Source organism: Odocoileus virginianus, chromosome 34, assembly GCF_023699985.2.
Source record: "Odocoileus virginianus isolate 20LAN1187 ecotype Illinois chromosome 34, Ovbor_1.2, whole genome shotgun sequence".
In the NCBI taxonomy this organism is placed as follows: Eukaryota; Metazoa; Chordata; class Mammalia; order Artiodactyla; family Cervidae; genus Odocoileus; species Odocoileus virginianus.
In genome coordinates this window covers 35,719,010-35,735,005 of record NC_069707.1, presented here as the reverse complement: position 1 = coordinate 35,735,005, position 15,996 = coordinate 35,719,010, and the positions used below count along the sequence as shown (strand labels likewise).

Sequence of the window (15,996 nt, the reverse complement as noted above, 5' to 3'; positions counted from 1 at the left end):
TCTTAGTCTTCCAAACACTGAACTATCACATTTAAAAAACAACAACAGAATCTTCCAGTGTAAGACTTCATGGGCCTGGAGATGTGCTGTCATCTCTATTGAAATCCATCCACCAACTCATCTGCCCAGCTTACACCCAAACCACAATTCTCAAATCTCTACTACAACTGAGTTCTTTCTTAGTTAGGTATTAGAGAACAGGTGACAATCTCACCTTGGGAAACAATTCTATAATATTCTAGCTCCTATAACCTATCCTAAAAGTGTCTTAATTTCTAAACTTCTTAGGTGAAATGTAGAGTTCACAACTGACAATGGATACCTATCACAAGTGAATCTGACTAACACTGTGTATATTTAATTTCTTACTATTAGACAGTCTATACAACTATTCTATTATTAACAGTTCAAGAAATGATCTTGTAAAGCTAAGGACCAAGGGAAGGCAAAAGTAAACTATACAATGAAGGATCTGATATTCTTCTCTACATATGTAATATGGTATTTTAATGAGTCAAGTCAGTTTGAATAGTTAAACTCCAAATAACCCTTACAAATTATTATCTGAATTTAAGGCACTATTCCACATACAATCCAAAATCTTTGAGGCTTGCTTTCAGTGGCTGCTTTCTGCCTACAAATTTTTTTTTTTAATCTTATCCAATCCCTTCAAAAGCATATATAGAAGAGCTTTAATGCAGATATCAGAAGAAATATGAAAAAAATATATGAAAGGATGACATTGTGATAATAAGAAATGGTTGTTGCAAGATTTTTCAAGTACATTATGAAGAAACTGACAGAGTTTTTGTTTAAATTCCAAAAATAATATACTGAGTAAAGTCTTATCTTCATGGTGAGAAAAAATGTTGAAAATGAGGTTGTCAGTAGATCTGAACACAGGTAAATTAGAGCATACTCTGGCATTTTAAACTGATTTCAGATTAATATAGCTCTTTATTGACCACACCAGAAATGATGAAACTAATCATGAAAAATTATAGACTCTCAATTGACTGATAAACTTTCCATCAAGCAGGTATCTCTTGATAACACCACTGACCTAGGATTTCCTAGCTTCTGCTGAAACCTTTTCAGAGCCAAGAAATAAGTTCCAACGTATTACACCAAAAATGTCCTTCCTTTCAGTCTCAACCAATGTCGCAATGGAAAATAAGAATGCACTCTTTGCTACAAAATAGCTCTTTCAAAAATAAAATAAAATAACTTTATAAAATAACTAACATCATCTAGCACTAAGTCATTCAAGTTTAGACTATCACTCATTTTCCTCAGTCATTCACAGAATAAAATGACTCATGGAACTTTTAAATCTTAACAAATAACTCTTAACGTCTTAACAAAGTTCAGTTAATCAACATTGTTTAGAAGTGTGACTCAGAACTAGACACAGAATCGATGTGGGGTCTGAAAATTGAATAAACAGGAATTATTAATTTGATCTGGAGTCCTACATGTATGATTTTAATCAAAGATAGCATTTGTTTTAGTTTAGCAGCTGGTGATAAAAGAAAATATATGTACTGATCTCTGCCCCTGATTCTTGGCACAGAGCTCCCGAAGCCCTTGTAAATTCCTAGGTGAAAAGATACTAGGAACATCTTCTTTTCTAATATTTGGTCTTTCACCCCAGCTCCTGACACAGGGTTTCTAAATCCCCTGGAATTTTCTGTGTGATAGTGAGAGACTTAATTCTTAGATAGTTGATAAAGAGTCTGAGGCCTTCAAGGAGGAAGGAGTCTGAGATCCTCGAGGAGAAAGGGGTACACGGCTCTCAAGGAGGAGAAAAGGACCAACTTTATTTTTTCTACATTGGTTTGTCTTAGTCACATAAGACATTGTTTTCTTTAAGCTCAGAGCTAATGATTACACAACAAAACTCATCTTGCTCAAGGGTGTGTTTTTCATTAAGCTTAGTGCGAATGAGCTTCCCTTGTGGTTCAGCTGGTAAAGAGTCTGCCTGCAATGCAGGAGACCTGGGTTGATCCCTGGGTTGGGAAGATCTCCTGGAGAAGTGAGCGGCTACACACTGCAGTATTCTGGCCTGGAGAATTTCATGATGTGGCAAAGAGTTGGACAGGACTGAGTGATTTTCACTTCACTTCTAATGATTATATAATAACAATGTATATTGTTTCTCTTCCTTAACAAGAACCTTCTGATTAATCTGGTTATCTTGTAGGAGTGGGTCTGGTAAGACCTTTCTATTGTTAGTTCTAATCTTGTTCATTTAAGATGCATCTTGTGGGAATGGGCCTAAAAGTATGTAAGCCCTTGATAAGACTAGCGGGGGAGGGGGGGGCACTCTCTGTTCCCCTTCTGATGTCTGTCATAAGCATTCTCTGTCCTTTTTCACTGTAATAAACTCCTGCCACACAAGAGCCTGAATGATCAGGCATGGTCCCTGATCCCAAAGCTATATCTTCTTCTTTGGAGGTCACGAATTTCATATCCTTCAGCATAGGCTATCTATAGGGGTGCCTTTTGTTCTAATAAGGTGACTCTGGGTAGATTCTCAGATGGCTCTTGGATGGGGGCTGGTCACCAGAAACACCAAGCCATGATTAGCAGCTTGGAATTTTCAAGCCTAACCCCCATTCTCTAGAGGAGAGGGACTGGAAGAGGAGTTAGTAACTGCTCATGCTTACAAGAGGAAACTTCCATAAAATTCCCAAAAGTACAGAGTCCAGAGAACTTTCAGTTTAGTGGACACATCCACACACCAGAAGGATAGTACTGTACACCCCAGAAATTCCTGACCCTCCCAGAACTTTATCTGACTGTTCATCAGTATCCTGTATCATATCCTTTAAAAACATAGGAGGAAGACTAGAGGGTTTTCTAAGCAGTAACCTAGATACAGCATTATTGCTTTGCGTTTCTTTCCTAATGAAGCACATCAATCATTTTCATGTGACATTCTTTCAAAGGGCATTTAAACTTTTTTAAATTTATTTACTTTTTACAAATGCTTTCTTAGTAGTTTAGGGATTTTTGGTCTTTTCCCTTCTACTAGTAATAGGCACCTACTCTATCTCTAGACCTTCACATACTGCTCCCCTATTTCTATTATTCGAGACAACTAGTTGTCATTCCCTTCCCCACCAATCCTGGCTGTAGTTGGGACAACCAATGAGTTGATTGAAACAGGAGATGGGCATGTCATCCAAACTCCTTCTTCTTTTAAAAATTGGAACCAAACAAAGAAATTACATTCTTCTCTAGTGATGAAACCACGAGATGCGGGAACTGTCCAATGTTTGATGAAAATGAAGAACCACTCTGGCTATGTTCTACATCCTGTCTCTAATTCACCCCTGGATCCTAGTGTCCCCGTAGGTTCTCCAAAGGTACAGGAACTCATACTTTCATTAAAAGGAAAAAGGAAGGGAAAAACCACTTTGCCAGCAAAACAACACAGTTTAAGGGAGCAGTCCCACAGGACTGCTGCCCACTTCAGATGCCAGCTGCAAGTAGTAGGTCCCCAGGTTATTGACAGCTTCTGTCTGATGGTTACAAATCAGAGGTCCCCAGAATCCCATCCTTGGGTTCCATTAACTTGCTATAGAGTGGCTCACAGAACTCAGGGAAACCCCTATTTACATTAACTAGTTAAGAAACTTTTTGGAGGCTCTAGGGAAGAAAGCTTTCTTGTCATTCTAGCTTCTAGAGACCATCCACATTCCTTGCCTCAATGATTCCTGCCTCCATCTACCAAGGCAGAAATGCTCCACCTCTCTAATGTTCTTCTGTAGTCACATCTCTCTCTGACCCTAACCTCAAGTAAGAAAGATATTTTAAGGACTCTTGTGATTAACTTGGACACACCTGAATGATCCAGGATAACCTCATCTCAAAGTCCTTAATTTCAAGTACATATGCCAAGTCTCCTTTGCTTTCCAATGTCATGTATTCAACAGTTCTGGGGGCTTAGCATAGACATAGGCATAGGCAGAGAGGGTGGTGGTAAGGGGATGGGACTTTCTTCTGCTTCCCACTAAAAATGAGAACATTCCATCTCTCACATCATTTGATTCAGTAATAAAAATATATTAAACAGGAGAAGCCAGACACTCTCCATGTTTAGCAGCCTGTTAATCAACTTTATTTGGAAACAGTTTAATTTCAAAATGACTCCTTCAAAATTGATTTTCTGGAAAGGAAATTTCTGCTGGTTTTATCTTTTCCTGAAGATGAGTTTGAAGATTTTTATTGGATTTCCCCAGCAAACAATCAGAACGCAATCTTTGAAATGTAGAAGCAAAAGTATTTCCATACCCACATCCTTGAAGCCTCAGGCTGCTATCATTCCTGAGTGTAGAGAGTAAACACAGCATCTCTCTGTTTTACTAATTGCTTTGTTTCCCCAAGCTGCCAGCTCAACATCTGCCAGGCCAGAACGCACTCTCTCCACACACCAGAGAACTACTGCCGGCCAGATGAAGGACCTGAGTTCCCTGGGGTAGGGATAAGTGATTTCCAGGCACTCAGCAGGTGGTTTCCAAGAGGCAAAAACTTTCAGAGAAAATGAAGCTGAAACCCCTCCCCTCCCAAAATCTTTAGAGCGGTTACGGAGTTGTTGATTCTGTAATGATCTCATACTGTCTGCAATTTTATTGATTTTGTTTTTCAAAAGAACTGTTAAAGATGACAGTTCTCAGACATGCAGAATGTGGGCAGATGCCCATATTCTCACACAGTTCTGCCAAGATACTTTTGCATCTTTCTGCACATAAAACAAAATGAAGACATGTGTCATAGACGCCTGCTACTGGTACCCCACCCCCAGAAGAAGGGAGTTTATTGTGTGCTCATTTCCTGGATGTAGTATTAAAACAACTCCACCTAGAAAAAAATGAACAGCTCTTCCAAAATAGATTTGCTTCTGAGGCACCTTATAAACCATTCCTAATTAACAAAACCCATTGAAACAGAATTTGGGTCATCATAATCAAGTGCCATCCCCACTATTCCTAATTCTTATACTTCTTGTCACATCTACTGGTGAAGCATCAAAATACAAAATGCTGTGACAGCTTATGCTCTATTGAAGTTCAATCATCTACTGTGCATCAGAAAGGCTCATTTCAAACATGGCATGAAAGGAAGAGAAGTAAGCAAAAACCAGATTCAGAAAAGACTTGAAATAAACTGCCTCCAGGAAAACGCTCAAGAGGAAAAACTGCAAAATCATAGCCTTACCTTGGGAGACTTGGGCAGATTCACTGTCTTTTTTTTTGCTAAGCTCAGCGGAGTTAACTCTATTTTCTCCACTGTGGGATGCTTCGGAGGGCGAGGTGGGGGATGCAAGAAAGAGCTTTCATATCTCCGTATCATGTAATACTGTTCTTCAGTGATCTCTTCGACCAGAGTACTGACTAGAAATGGTCCTGGATCCCCAGAAAAATTATTAACTAACTGAACAGTCATATTCACGCGGCCAACAGGAATTTCCCAGCACTCCTTGGGGTTGGCAAAGTCACTTATGAGGAGATAAGAGTTAGTGATAGATTCCTCCAACTGTAGTCCTGGTGTAGCAGCCAAAATGTCTCTTTCAATAAAAAGATCTCTCACAGACACCTTCACATTGAAGGGCAGGCGGAACTGTGCACAAAGCTCGGAAATCTGGTACAGTTTCTTATCATGGATCACCTCTACAAAACCTCCGTCCATGTACAAGGGCAGCAGTGCTGCCTCATGGGAATTTTTGAGGATTTTTTCACACGCCAGAACATCCATCATTTTTCTAATTCCTTCACAGAGGACTTCAGTTGTCTGTGAGTGATGCACTAGAAACTCATCCCCGACAGATACAGACGACAGCTCCTCAAAGGGGGAATGAAAGCCTTTGGTGGCCACCACGTGCAGAAGCTCCTTTTCACTCTTTGCTATCTCAAGGTCATAGGCAGTTGGGAACTCTCGAGGTCGCCGCTTGAATCTGCCTTTATAGCTAGTGGGGATCAAGAAGTGTCTTTTAGGGGAATTGCTTCTAATTTCTGAAGCCAAGATCTTTGATGCCTGGCACTTTTTGTGGATCACAATGGTTTTCCCAGGCTGTAAAATGCTTATGGGTAGCTGGTTTCCTTGGGGCGCTTCTATGACTTCAGCTACTATGGGGAACTCTTTATTGGTCATTTCATAAAGATCTTGTGTAGATAACACCTGAAGAAACCAGTTGGCATCATAGCTGTCGGTAATGTCTTTGACTTCAACATCTAAACTGGGGAGGATACGGACTATATCCTTTCGGACTGAAAAAGAAAAGACATTTTTTTGCATCAAAATGTTGCTCTGGAGTAGTATTAAAATCACTCCAGGAAACCCAAGGAAGAGGGGAAATGTGCATACATGTGGCTGATTCACTTAACCGTACAGCAGAAACTAACAACCTTGTAAAGCAACTATGCTCTAATTAAATAAATATCCTAGGGAAATGGCACCCCCTCCAGTACTCCTGCCTGGAAAATCCCACGGATGGAGGAGCCTGGCAGACTTCAGTCCATGTGGTCACAAAGAGTCGGACACAACTGAGTTACTTCACTTCAAAGAAAGTTAAAAAAAAAAAAAAACTCAATCCAGGTAGCACAAATAAACGTATTAGAAAATCTCAGATACTTATGATATAACATTGCTTATGCATGACTTTCCCGTTTTTATATTTAAAAATGAAATAGACTGTAAATAAAACCAACATCCATAAATCTGCCTAGTTTTATAAATGGACATTAACTAGTATCTTGGAGCCCTACAAACGTCACCAAAATCATATCCTCCTCACTTTAACCTAAGAGTAGTCATTCCTCCGATTTTGGTGTTAACTATCCCAATTCTTTTTTGTAGTTTATCATACATAACATACATGAATGTATGTACATGTGTTTAAACATATGAGTGTCTTTTCAGATAATTTATTATATCATTTTAGGTCATGGTTTTGCGGTCCATATAGTGTATATAAAATAATCTTAGAGGAAAGTTTGGGTATTTTACATAAGATTCTTCCGCATAAGCCTCAAGGCATACAATCTTTATACAAAATTCTATCCTATCGGGTGTAACTGTTTTGCAAAATCATGGGATATAAAATATTCAAGATTAAGTAATATGTGGAAATGGATACCAAAAGGCAGTCTTTTTCCAGTGTGAAAAATATTCTTCTCTTTGCTGGTGCTGCCTTAACACCTAGACAGAAAAGAAGTAGTACAGAATGTTACAGTCAAAAGACCACTCAGGAATTTTAGGTTTGCTGGCAGAGTACTTAATGATGCATTCTCTGCCAATGTGTCACCGGGAATAATGAATCTCTTTATTTTTTCCAAGAGCCCACTGTCTCAGAAGTCTTTCTTTGAGCCTACAGAGACACTTAAAATATTGTCCTGAAATCATCTGCTCTCCATATGCTGTCCCACACAGTATCATTACAGATGATCTTGCATCAAAAAATAAAATTTTACATTAATATTAAAAGGATTTTATAATGGTTTGTATTTTCTCAAAAATTTCTTAACACTTAATGTTTTGTAGCCTTTTTATGATCTACCATTGTTTTCCAGTATATCTAGCTACCCTTCTGTCAATATTCTTTCTTCCCTGTATGCTTTTGTAAATGAATAATTTGGAATATTTGGAAGACAGAATTTTTCTTTTATAAAACATTACCTATATTAATATGTTTTATATTACTGTTTATGCATCATTTGAAAACTCTAATTTGTGTCATATTACTTGTACATGCTGCATAAGAGAGTTCCTAAAAACACACAGCATGATACTGTATTATTTTATTTTCTTGAACATAAAAAATTTTTAAAAAATCAATGGTTGTCTATAGGTTGAAGGTCAGTAAAAACCTCAAAGATTTTCCATTAAAAAAGAAAAGAGGGGAAATTTTTTAAAAAAAGCTTTATCAGTTCATTTTATAAAATTTGGTAAACTCAAACTTTTGAAATTGTAATTTCAAAAATTATAATGTAATTTTAGGAACTTTAAAATCACACTTATTTCAGTTGAAATGGACAGTGTTTAAGAATTATAGAGCTAGGACTAGATGGGTTCATAGACTCAAGTCATTTCTCAAGTTGAGGGCACAGCTTGACCCTGGTAGAATAGATGACATCAAGGAGTTTCTGAGTTTCTAAATTGAACAGAAAGACCATAATACAAGCTAGATCACAATCCACATTTGGGCACAATGAGTACAGTGGGGAAAGAACTGTCTTAATACTTTAGGATGATTTCATTGCCAGAGAAAGCCTATGGGCCAGGATACCTAACTTCTGTTCAGTTTTATGTATCTAATTCCTGACCTATATTCAATGCTTCTGTACCAAATCCACTGAAGATATGCTACCTTACCTGATCCTACTTGTAATACCAGCAGTATTTGAATAGTAGATTTGACTCTGCTATATATATTTCCTTTTTTTTTTTTTCCACTTTTTTTCCCCACTTATTTCCTTCTTATCATTCTTCTCTACTTTTTTTCTGGTTTCTTCTCCTCTACACACCACCTACTACCCCCGCACCCCACCCCCCCACCCCCCAACCACACACACACATACCTTTTAATGTTTCTTGGTTCTGCTTCTTTCTTTGTCTACACTCACACCCACTTGATCTTACACAGTCTCACATCTGTCTTTAAGTCTCATCTGTATGCTGATGATTCTTCAATGTGTATCTCTAGCCAAATAATTCTCCTGCACTCCAAATATCTACTTATGATCTCCACTTGGATGTCCAAAAGATGTCTCAAAATTAACACGTTTACAGTGAAATTCTGATCTTCCCAACCCAAACCTAATCTATCTGTTGCTCATTCTTCTAAGAAAAATCCCCTCATGCTTTAGACAGGGTGAGGAGAAAAGTAACCATTTTGAAACACATCCAGATCACTCACTTCTCATTAAAAAAGTCCTTAGCTAAGAAAATCTATTTTGCTACAGCCTAGCCAACTTGGGTTGTACAGAGTCTAACTGATGTGGGAAGGGAATTACCAAACTCCAGTCCCGGATGACCATTCTATCTCACTAAAGAGATGTGAGGAAAAAAGCTGAGAAGCAAGATCAGCAAAAGACTGAGACTTAATTATAGGATTATAGAATGCTTCAGCTCCCCTACTCTTCACCAACCATATCAAAGAGACTTATATATGATAGCAGGAGATTACAATGGAAAGAATGGCATTTATGATCCTATTTAAGTAGGGGTCTCTAGAGAAAGACAACAGGGAAACAGTAAACTAGAACACTACACAGAATGTTAGTTTCTGACTCCTACAGGTACAGTAACCAATGAACACAGCCTAATTCCTATTTTAAAAGCTCACACTAAGGACCTATTACCTCAATTTCTTTTATCCTATACATTATGCCTAGCTTTCAACAAGAAATTACAAGGTATGTTAAAAGGCAAACAACAGTCTGCAGATACAAAGCAAGCATCAATACTAGACTCAGATATGGAAGAGATTTTGGAATTATCAGATTGGTGATTTAAATATGATTAATATACTAAGGGCACTAATGGAAGAAAATGCAAGAAAAGATGGCTAATGTAAGCACAGAGATGGAAACTCTTTGAAATAACCACAAAGAAATGCTAGAAATTAAAAACAATGGTAAAGAATTAAAGAATAACTTTGATGTGTTCACTAATAAACTATATATGGCTAAGGAAAGAATCAGTGAGTCTGAAGATTTGTCCATAGAAACTTCCCAAACTGAAAAGAAAAAGAATGAAAAAAAAAACTGAGAACTTTGAAGACCAGTAGGACAATTCCAAAGGTGTAATACACACATTAGAGGAATGCTAGAAGGAAAAAAGGAGAGAAAAGAAAAGATGCAATCATGATGTTATAATGGCTGAGAATTTCCCAAAATTAATGAAGTTAGCAAACAAAAAAATTGACACCTAAACATATTATAATTCAAACTACAGAAAATCAAAGAAAAGATAAAGAAGCCAGAAGCAAAAACAAAAACACAAACAAACCATTTTACCTTTGGATGAAAGAAGCTAAGAACTACATTGGACTTCTCTTCAGAAACCGTGAAAGCAGAAAGATAGTAAACAGCATATTAAATATTGAAAGAGGAAAAAAATACCAGCCTAGAATTCTGTATGTGGAAAAATTACCCTTCAAAAGTCAAGGGTGGAAGAAGATGCCATCTCAAAATATCTCTTTGGTTTAAGGATTATTTTGAGCTAAATGTACTTCAAACGTAGTAGATTCAAGAACATACTAATCTCCCCTTTCTTCCTAAAAACAGAAGATAAAGACTCCATGTTAAAGATGTCCTCCATACCAGAAGAAAGAAAACATTTTAACAGGGAGTCAAAGCCAAGATAATTCTGGACAAAAAGAACTTGTCAAAAGAATTGTATCTTCCTTTAACCTCTCCTCATAGTTTACTTTTCCACAAAAGTCTCAGTTATTCAAACCAATTTAAAAGCTGCAGGTTTCACCATTTCTTTGGGTCTTCATTTTCTTATGAGGGCTCCCACGTCAAACTTGTGTAAATTTGTATGTTTTTCTCCTGGTAATCTAAGATCAGTTTAATTCTCAGGTCCAGTCAAAAACTCTAAGAGGGTAAAGCTGAAATTTTACCTTCCCTATGAAAGTGAGGGAGAGATAAAGACTTTCTCAGACAAACAAAAATGATAAAGTATGTCAACAGCAGACTTGACTTGCAAGGAATATAAAAGAAGTTCTTCAGAGAAAAGAAAATCACATGTCAGAAACTCAGATCTACATGAAGAAAGAAGAGCATTAGAGAAGAAATAAATGATAGCAAAGGAAATATTTCTTATTTTTAAACTTTTTCTTATTTTTAATTGATAGAATAGATAACAGTTTGTTCAGAATAAAAGCTGCAACAACATATTGGATGATTACAGCACATTGATGATGCAATAAATGACAGCACTGTATAAAGGGACAAGAAAGAGTAAGTGGGCATACCCTGTTATGAGTTACCTGCACTCATCATGAAGTGGCATAGTGTTAGTTGAAAGTAGACTTAGATTATACATGCACATTTCAAACTCTAAGGTAATGACTAAAAATATTTTTGAAGTAAAGCTGATATGCTGAGGAAGAAAGAAAATGGAATCATGTAAAAGGCTCAGTTAAAACTACAGTAGGCAGGAAAAGAGTGGAATAACACATTTAGTTTTTTTGGATGGGGCCAAAGATAGATATTAGCAAAGATGTGACCACAACATCAGTCTTTAAGGATGGGGAGAAATTACAAGCTAAGATAGGATATGAGAAGGCACATCCTAAGAAAACCACAATTATAGAAAAGGAAGCAGACTAAAAGGATATGGTCAGTGATCAACATGCAGTTCAGTCTCAGGATTTTCAATGAAAGAAGGGAGTTTGGAGAAGAATCCTGTTGAAAGTAAGACTATGTCTGAAGATGGACCTGTCCCTGGAATATTTGAGATTTATAATGACCAAATTAAATAGAATTCCGGCAGATTAATTCAACAGTATGTTTGGAAGAGAAGCTGAAATCGAGCATTTGTCTATTTCTACTAAGTGCCATGAAGCCCACAGATAATCACTCTACTGACAACTCACTCCATCTAATTGCTGTTGCATCAACTTCAAATGTTATATATTTTACCATTTTGTTAGACAATACATTAAAACAAAATCCTTGTTATTGTTTACAATATTCTCTTTACTCTTGCATGTTTTAAGTTCTCCACTGTTGTTCAGTCACTAAGTCATGCCCAACTCTTTGTGGCCCCGTGGACTGCAGCACAACAAGCGTCCCTCTCCTTCACTGTTTCCTGGCGTTGGCTCAACTTCACGTCCATTGTGTCAGTGATGCCATCCAAGCTCCTCACCATGAAGTGATGGGATCAGATACCACGATCTTCGTTTTTTGAATGTTGAGTTTTGAGCCAGCTTTTTCACTCTCCTCTTTCACTTTCATCAAGAGGCCCTTTAGATCCTCTTCACTTTCTGCCATTTCTGCCACATTCTGTGTATTTGAGGTTATTAGTATTTCTCTTGGCAATCTTGATTCTAGATTGCGCTTCATCCAGCTCAGCATTTCACCTGATGTACTCTGCATATGTTAAATAAGCAGAGTGACAATATACAGCCTTGACGTACTCCTTTCCCAATTTAGATCAAGTCTGTGGTTCCATGCTCAGTCCTAACTGTTGCTTCTTGACCTGCATACAGATTTCACAGGAGGCAGGTCAGGTGATCTGGTATTCCCATCTCTTTCAGAATTTCCCACAGTTTGTTGTGATCTACACAGTTAAAGGCTTTGGCATAATCAATAATGCAGAAGTGGGTGTTTTTCTGGAATTCCCTTGCTTTTTCTATGATCCAACAGATGTTGGCAATTTGATTTCTGGTTCTTCTGCCTTTTCTAAAACCAGCTTGTACATCTGGAAATTCTCAGTTCATGTATTGCTGAAGCCTAACTCAAAGGATTTTGAGCATTATCTTGGTAGCATGTGAAATGAGTGCAATTGTACAGTAGCTTGAACATACTTTGGCATTGTCCTTCTTTGGGATTGGAATAAAAACTGACCTTTTTCAATCCTGTGCCTGTTGCTGAGTTTTCCAAATTTGCTGACATATGGAATGCAAGACTTTAACAGCATCATCTTTTACAATTTTAAACGTTCTCCATAGCCAAAAGTTAAAATAAAAACATATTTTTTAAAGTTTACTAGAATTTGGATATGACATACTTAAGTTTTCAAACTGAAATACTTTCAAGATAAATTTTATTATATCTAAGTATGTGTCCAAGAGAAAGATAAATCAACATTTCTGTTGTTTTTCTTACAAAATAGATGGTTATATGCTGCTACAAAATATTTTTTTAAAAATAAGAGGGAAGATATCACATTGCAATCTTTATAAGCTTTAGACTACCACTGCTTACATTTGGTATATATAATTCCAGTGTGTGTGTGTCCGTGTGTGTGTGTGTGTGTGTGTGTGTGTGTGTATTACACATCTTTAAACAAGTATTTTTAACTTATAACTGGAAAAATTTAATACTCTCTGTCACCACCAAAAATGAAAATGGTTACAGTGAGGGAGCTAAACTAAAAATTTTCCCAAAAAAGTTATCTTCACAAAAAACTGATTAAGAGATAAGAAAGCACCAACCCAGAGCATGTGAGGCATTCCTGAAAGTATATATTACAAGTTTTCCAGTTTTATATTAATCGGAAGTAAAAAGAATATATATTCACACAACCTTAACACTTTCCAAATTTTCTTCCTGGGTAAACATGAATTATTGGGTACATTTCTGGTTCTCCAAAGGGAGCTATTAAGAAAAAAAATGTCCATTCTATTTTCTCTAAAAAAGGTAGCATTGGTTTCCTCCCTCTGCTTCTGAGTCATTTCATTAAATTCTGTCTTTCTGCCTATTCTTTTCAGGGAAAGTCCCTTTTACAGTTCGGGCTAATGTTAATCATAATGTGATGCTTTTCTACATTTCCCACTGCAACAACTCTTTTACTTAAGTACTAATTTGGGGGAACCCACTAAAAATTATCTTTAAAGAGAAAATAAAGGTATATACTTAAGCTTGATTAATGTTAGGCAATACGTGCATCCTTGGACAGCTAATATTCTGGAATATTCTTGGTCTCAACTCAGCATTCAATGGCCAATCATTTGCAATTAGACCTGAATTAGCAGTACACAGTTAGAAATCTACTGAGACAATCTTATTCAAGTCTGGAAGGCAAGATGGTTGTTTTGACATATTTTTACCATAATAAATTTTGTAAATTTTAGCCTGTAATTTTTCTAAATTTTTAGTTTCTCCTATATTATTAGGGTTAAATAGCTCACATATTTTGGGGAAATTTTCACTTTCTAAGCTTGATTTTTTTTTGTTGTTGTCATTTACTTTAAGACTATATTTATATTTCTCTAAAGTCCTTTCATAAATTTTGTCTCCAGCTCTCATTTATTTAGTGAATTGGTTACATTTTTGCATCACATCTTACTCTTTATTATGCAATGATTATTAGATGTGCTAATAATTTCTGAGCTTGCCTCATTCTAGACATTTAAATTAAAATTTGATTTATCATTCATCTATTTGATCTCAATTTGCTTTATGCTCTGTGACTTAATTTTTTCCCATTTATTCAGTTTCATTTCAACTTAAGAGAAGCTATACAAAGAATTTTCATTCTGTTGGGTGTCCTCCTCTGGTTCTACTTCTGTTTATATTTACAAACAGATATAGTTCCTTTTGGATCACTCTCCATTTGTAGCAGGAAAAAAATCATCATGATTGCCCTTGAGAAATCTTGCATTTGATATGGCTTTATCTGTAACACTACTCTGTCTTTTACATTTTCATTTAGCTCATAAAAGCTAAGAAAAATGAAGAGTCATTTTCTTATATTTAATGATGCAATTAACATATTTTCTTCATTTGATATGTCAACTTGCCTGGCCTGTTGTAGCTAGTTATTTAATCAAACATTGATCTAGCTATTGTCATGAAGGTATTTTGTAGATGTTGTTGTCATCCAAATCACTTGACTTTAAGTAAAGAATGTTGCTCTAGATATGTGGATGAGCCTCATTCAATCAGCTGAAGGTCTAAAAAGCAAAAACAAAGTTTCCCAGAGAAGAAACTCTGCCTCAAGAATGCAGCATGAACTTCTGCCCATGTTTCCAGCTTGCCAGCCTGTTTGATTGACATAGAAATTAGCCACTGCCCTCCACCCTGTAATTACATTAGCCAAGACCTTAAAATTAGTTAAATATTTAACTAATATATAACTATGCAAATATAATGCAATTATATATAATATATAATATTGATTTATATAAAATTGTATACTGTTTCTCTGGAGAACCCTAACTGATAAAATGTTAATTATTGGTAGTTTAGGAATAAATAAACATGTATATACATATACACACACACAAATGCAGTAAAAACTGTACTTTCCTCTGCTTGCTGTTTGATGTTTATATTAGTAGTAAGATTTCTGCCTAAAGGAAGAAAATGAAATGGAAGCTGGCTAGAGTATTCATGGGTTTCAGAGATTATGTTATGTCACAATATTTTCATGGACACATCAGGAAAAACATCACTAATAAAAACTGAACTTGTTATATGACTATGTGTGCATACTAAATCACTTCAGTCATGTCCAACTCCTTGAGAACCGATGGACTGTAGCCCACCAGACTACTCTATCCATGGGATTTCCCAGGCAAGAATACTGGAGTGGGTTGCCATGCCCTCCTCCAGGGGATCTCTCTCACCCAGGGATCCAACCCATGCTTCTTGAAGCTAGTGTATTGCAGGCAGATTCTTTACTGCTGAGCCACCTGGGGAGCCTGTTATGTGTCTATAAAAGGAGAATGAATATTCACTTCATGGCGCCAAAGTCAGTATCATTTATAGTTATATAACTGATATATAACCGACACTAACTTTGGTGCCATGAAGTGAATACTCATTCTCCTTAGCTATTAAGTTCATAAATATGTCATTGCAACAAATCAAACCTGGATATGGTAGGTGAGAAAATCCTCTTCTACCTAAACAGGATCTTTGTACTGTACAATATACATAGACAGAAACAATTATTTTAGTGGCTTCATTCATTCATTCAATAAAGTATTTAATTTATTGAATAGTAAACATTTACTTTATCAGGGCTTTCCTGGTAGCTCAACGGTAAAGAATCTGCCTGCCAATGCAGGAGATGCAGGAGATGGGGGTTCGATCCCTGGGTTGGGAAGAACCACTGAAGGAGGAAATGGCAACCCACTCCAGAATTCTTGCCTGGTAAATCTCATGGACAGAGGAGCCTGGTGAGCTACAGTCCATGGGGTTGAAAAAGAGTTGGACATGACATAGCAATGAAATAACTTTATCTCCAGCATTGAGAAGATAAATACATAAGAAATTGACTAAGAAAGTTTCAAAAATAACTAAAAATTATTTT

At 36.5% G+C, this 15,996-nt stretch overlaps 1 protein-coding gene across 5 annotated transcripts in view; it reads right to left on the bottom strand.

Moving 5' to 3' along the window:
* Positions 1–15,996, bottom strand: part of THEMIS (thymocyte selection associated) — a 201,090-nt gene that overhangs the window by 106,811 nt on the left and 78,283 nt on the right. For all 5 annotated transcript variants that reach the window (XM_070461729.1, XM_070461726.1, XM_020889992.2 and 2 more), the window contains one exon: positions 5,224–6,272. In XM_070461729.1, coding sequence (XP_070317830.1) covers positions 5,224–6,272 — 1,049 coding nt within the window. The remainder of the gene's footprint in view (positions 1–5,223; positions 6,273–15,996) is intronic.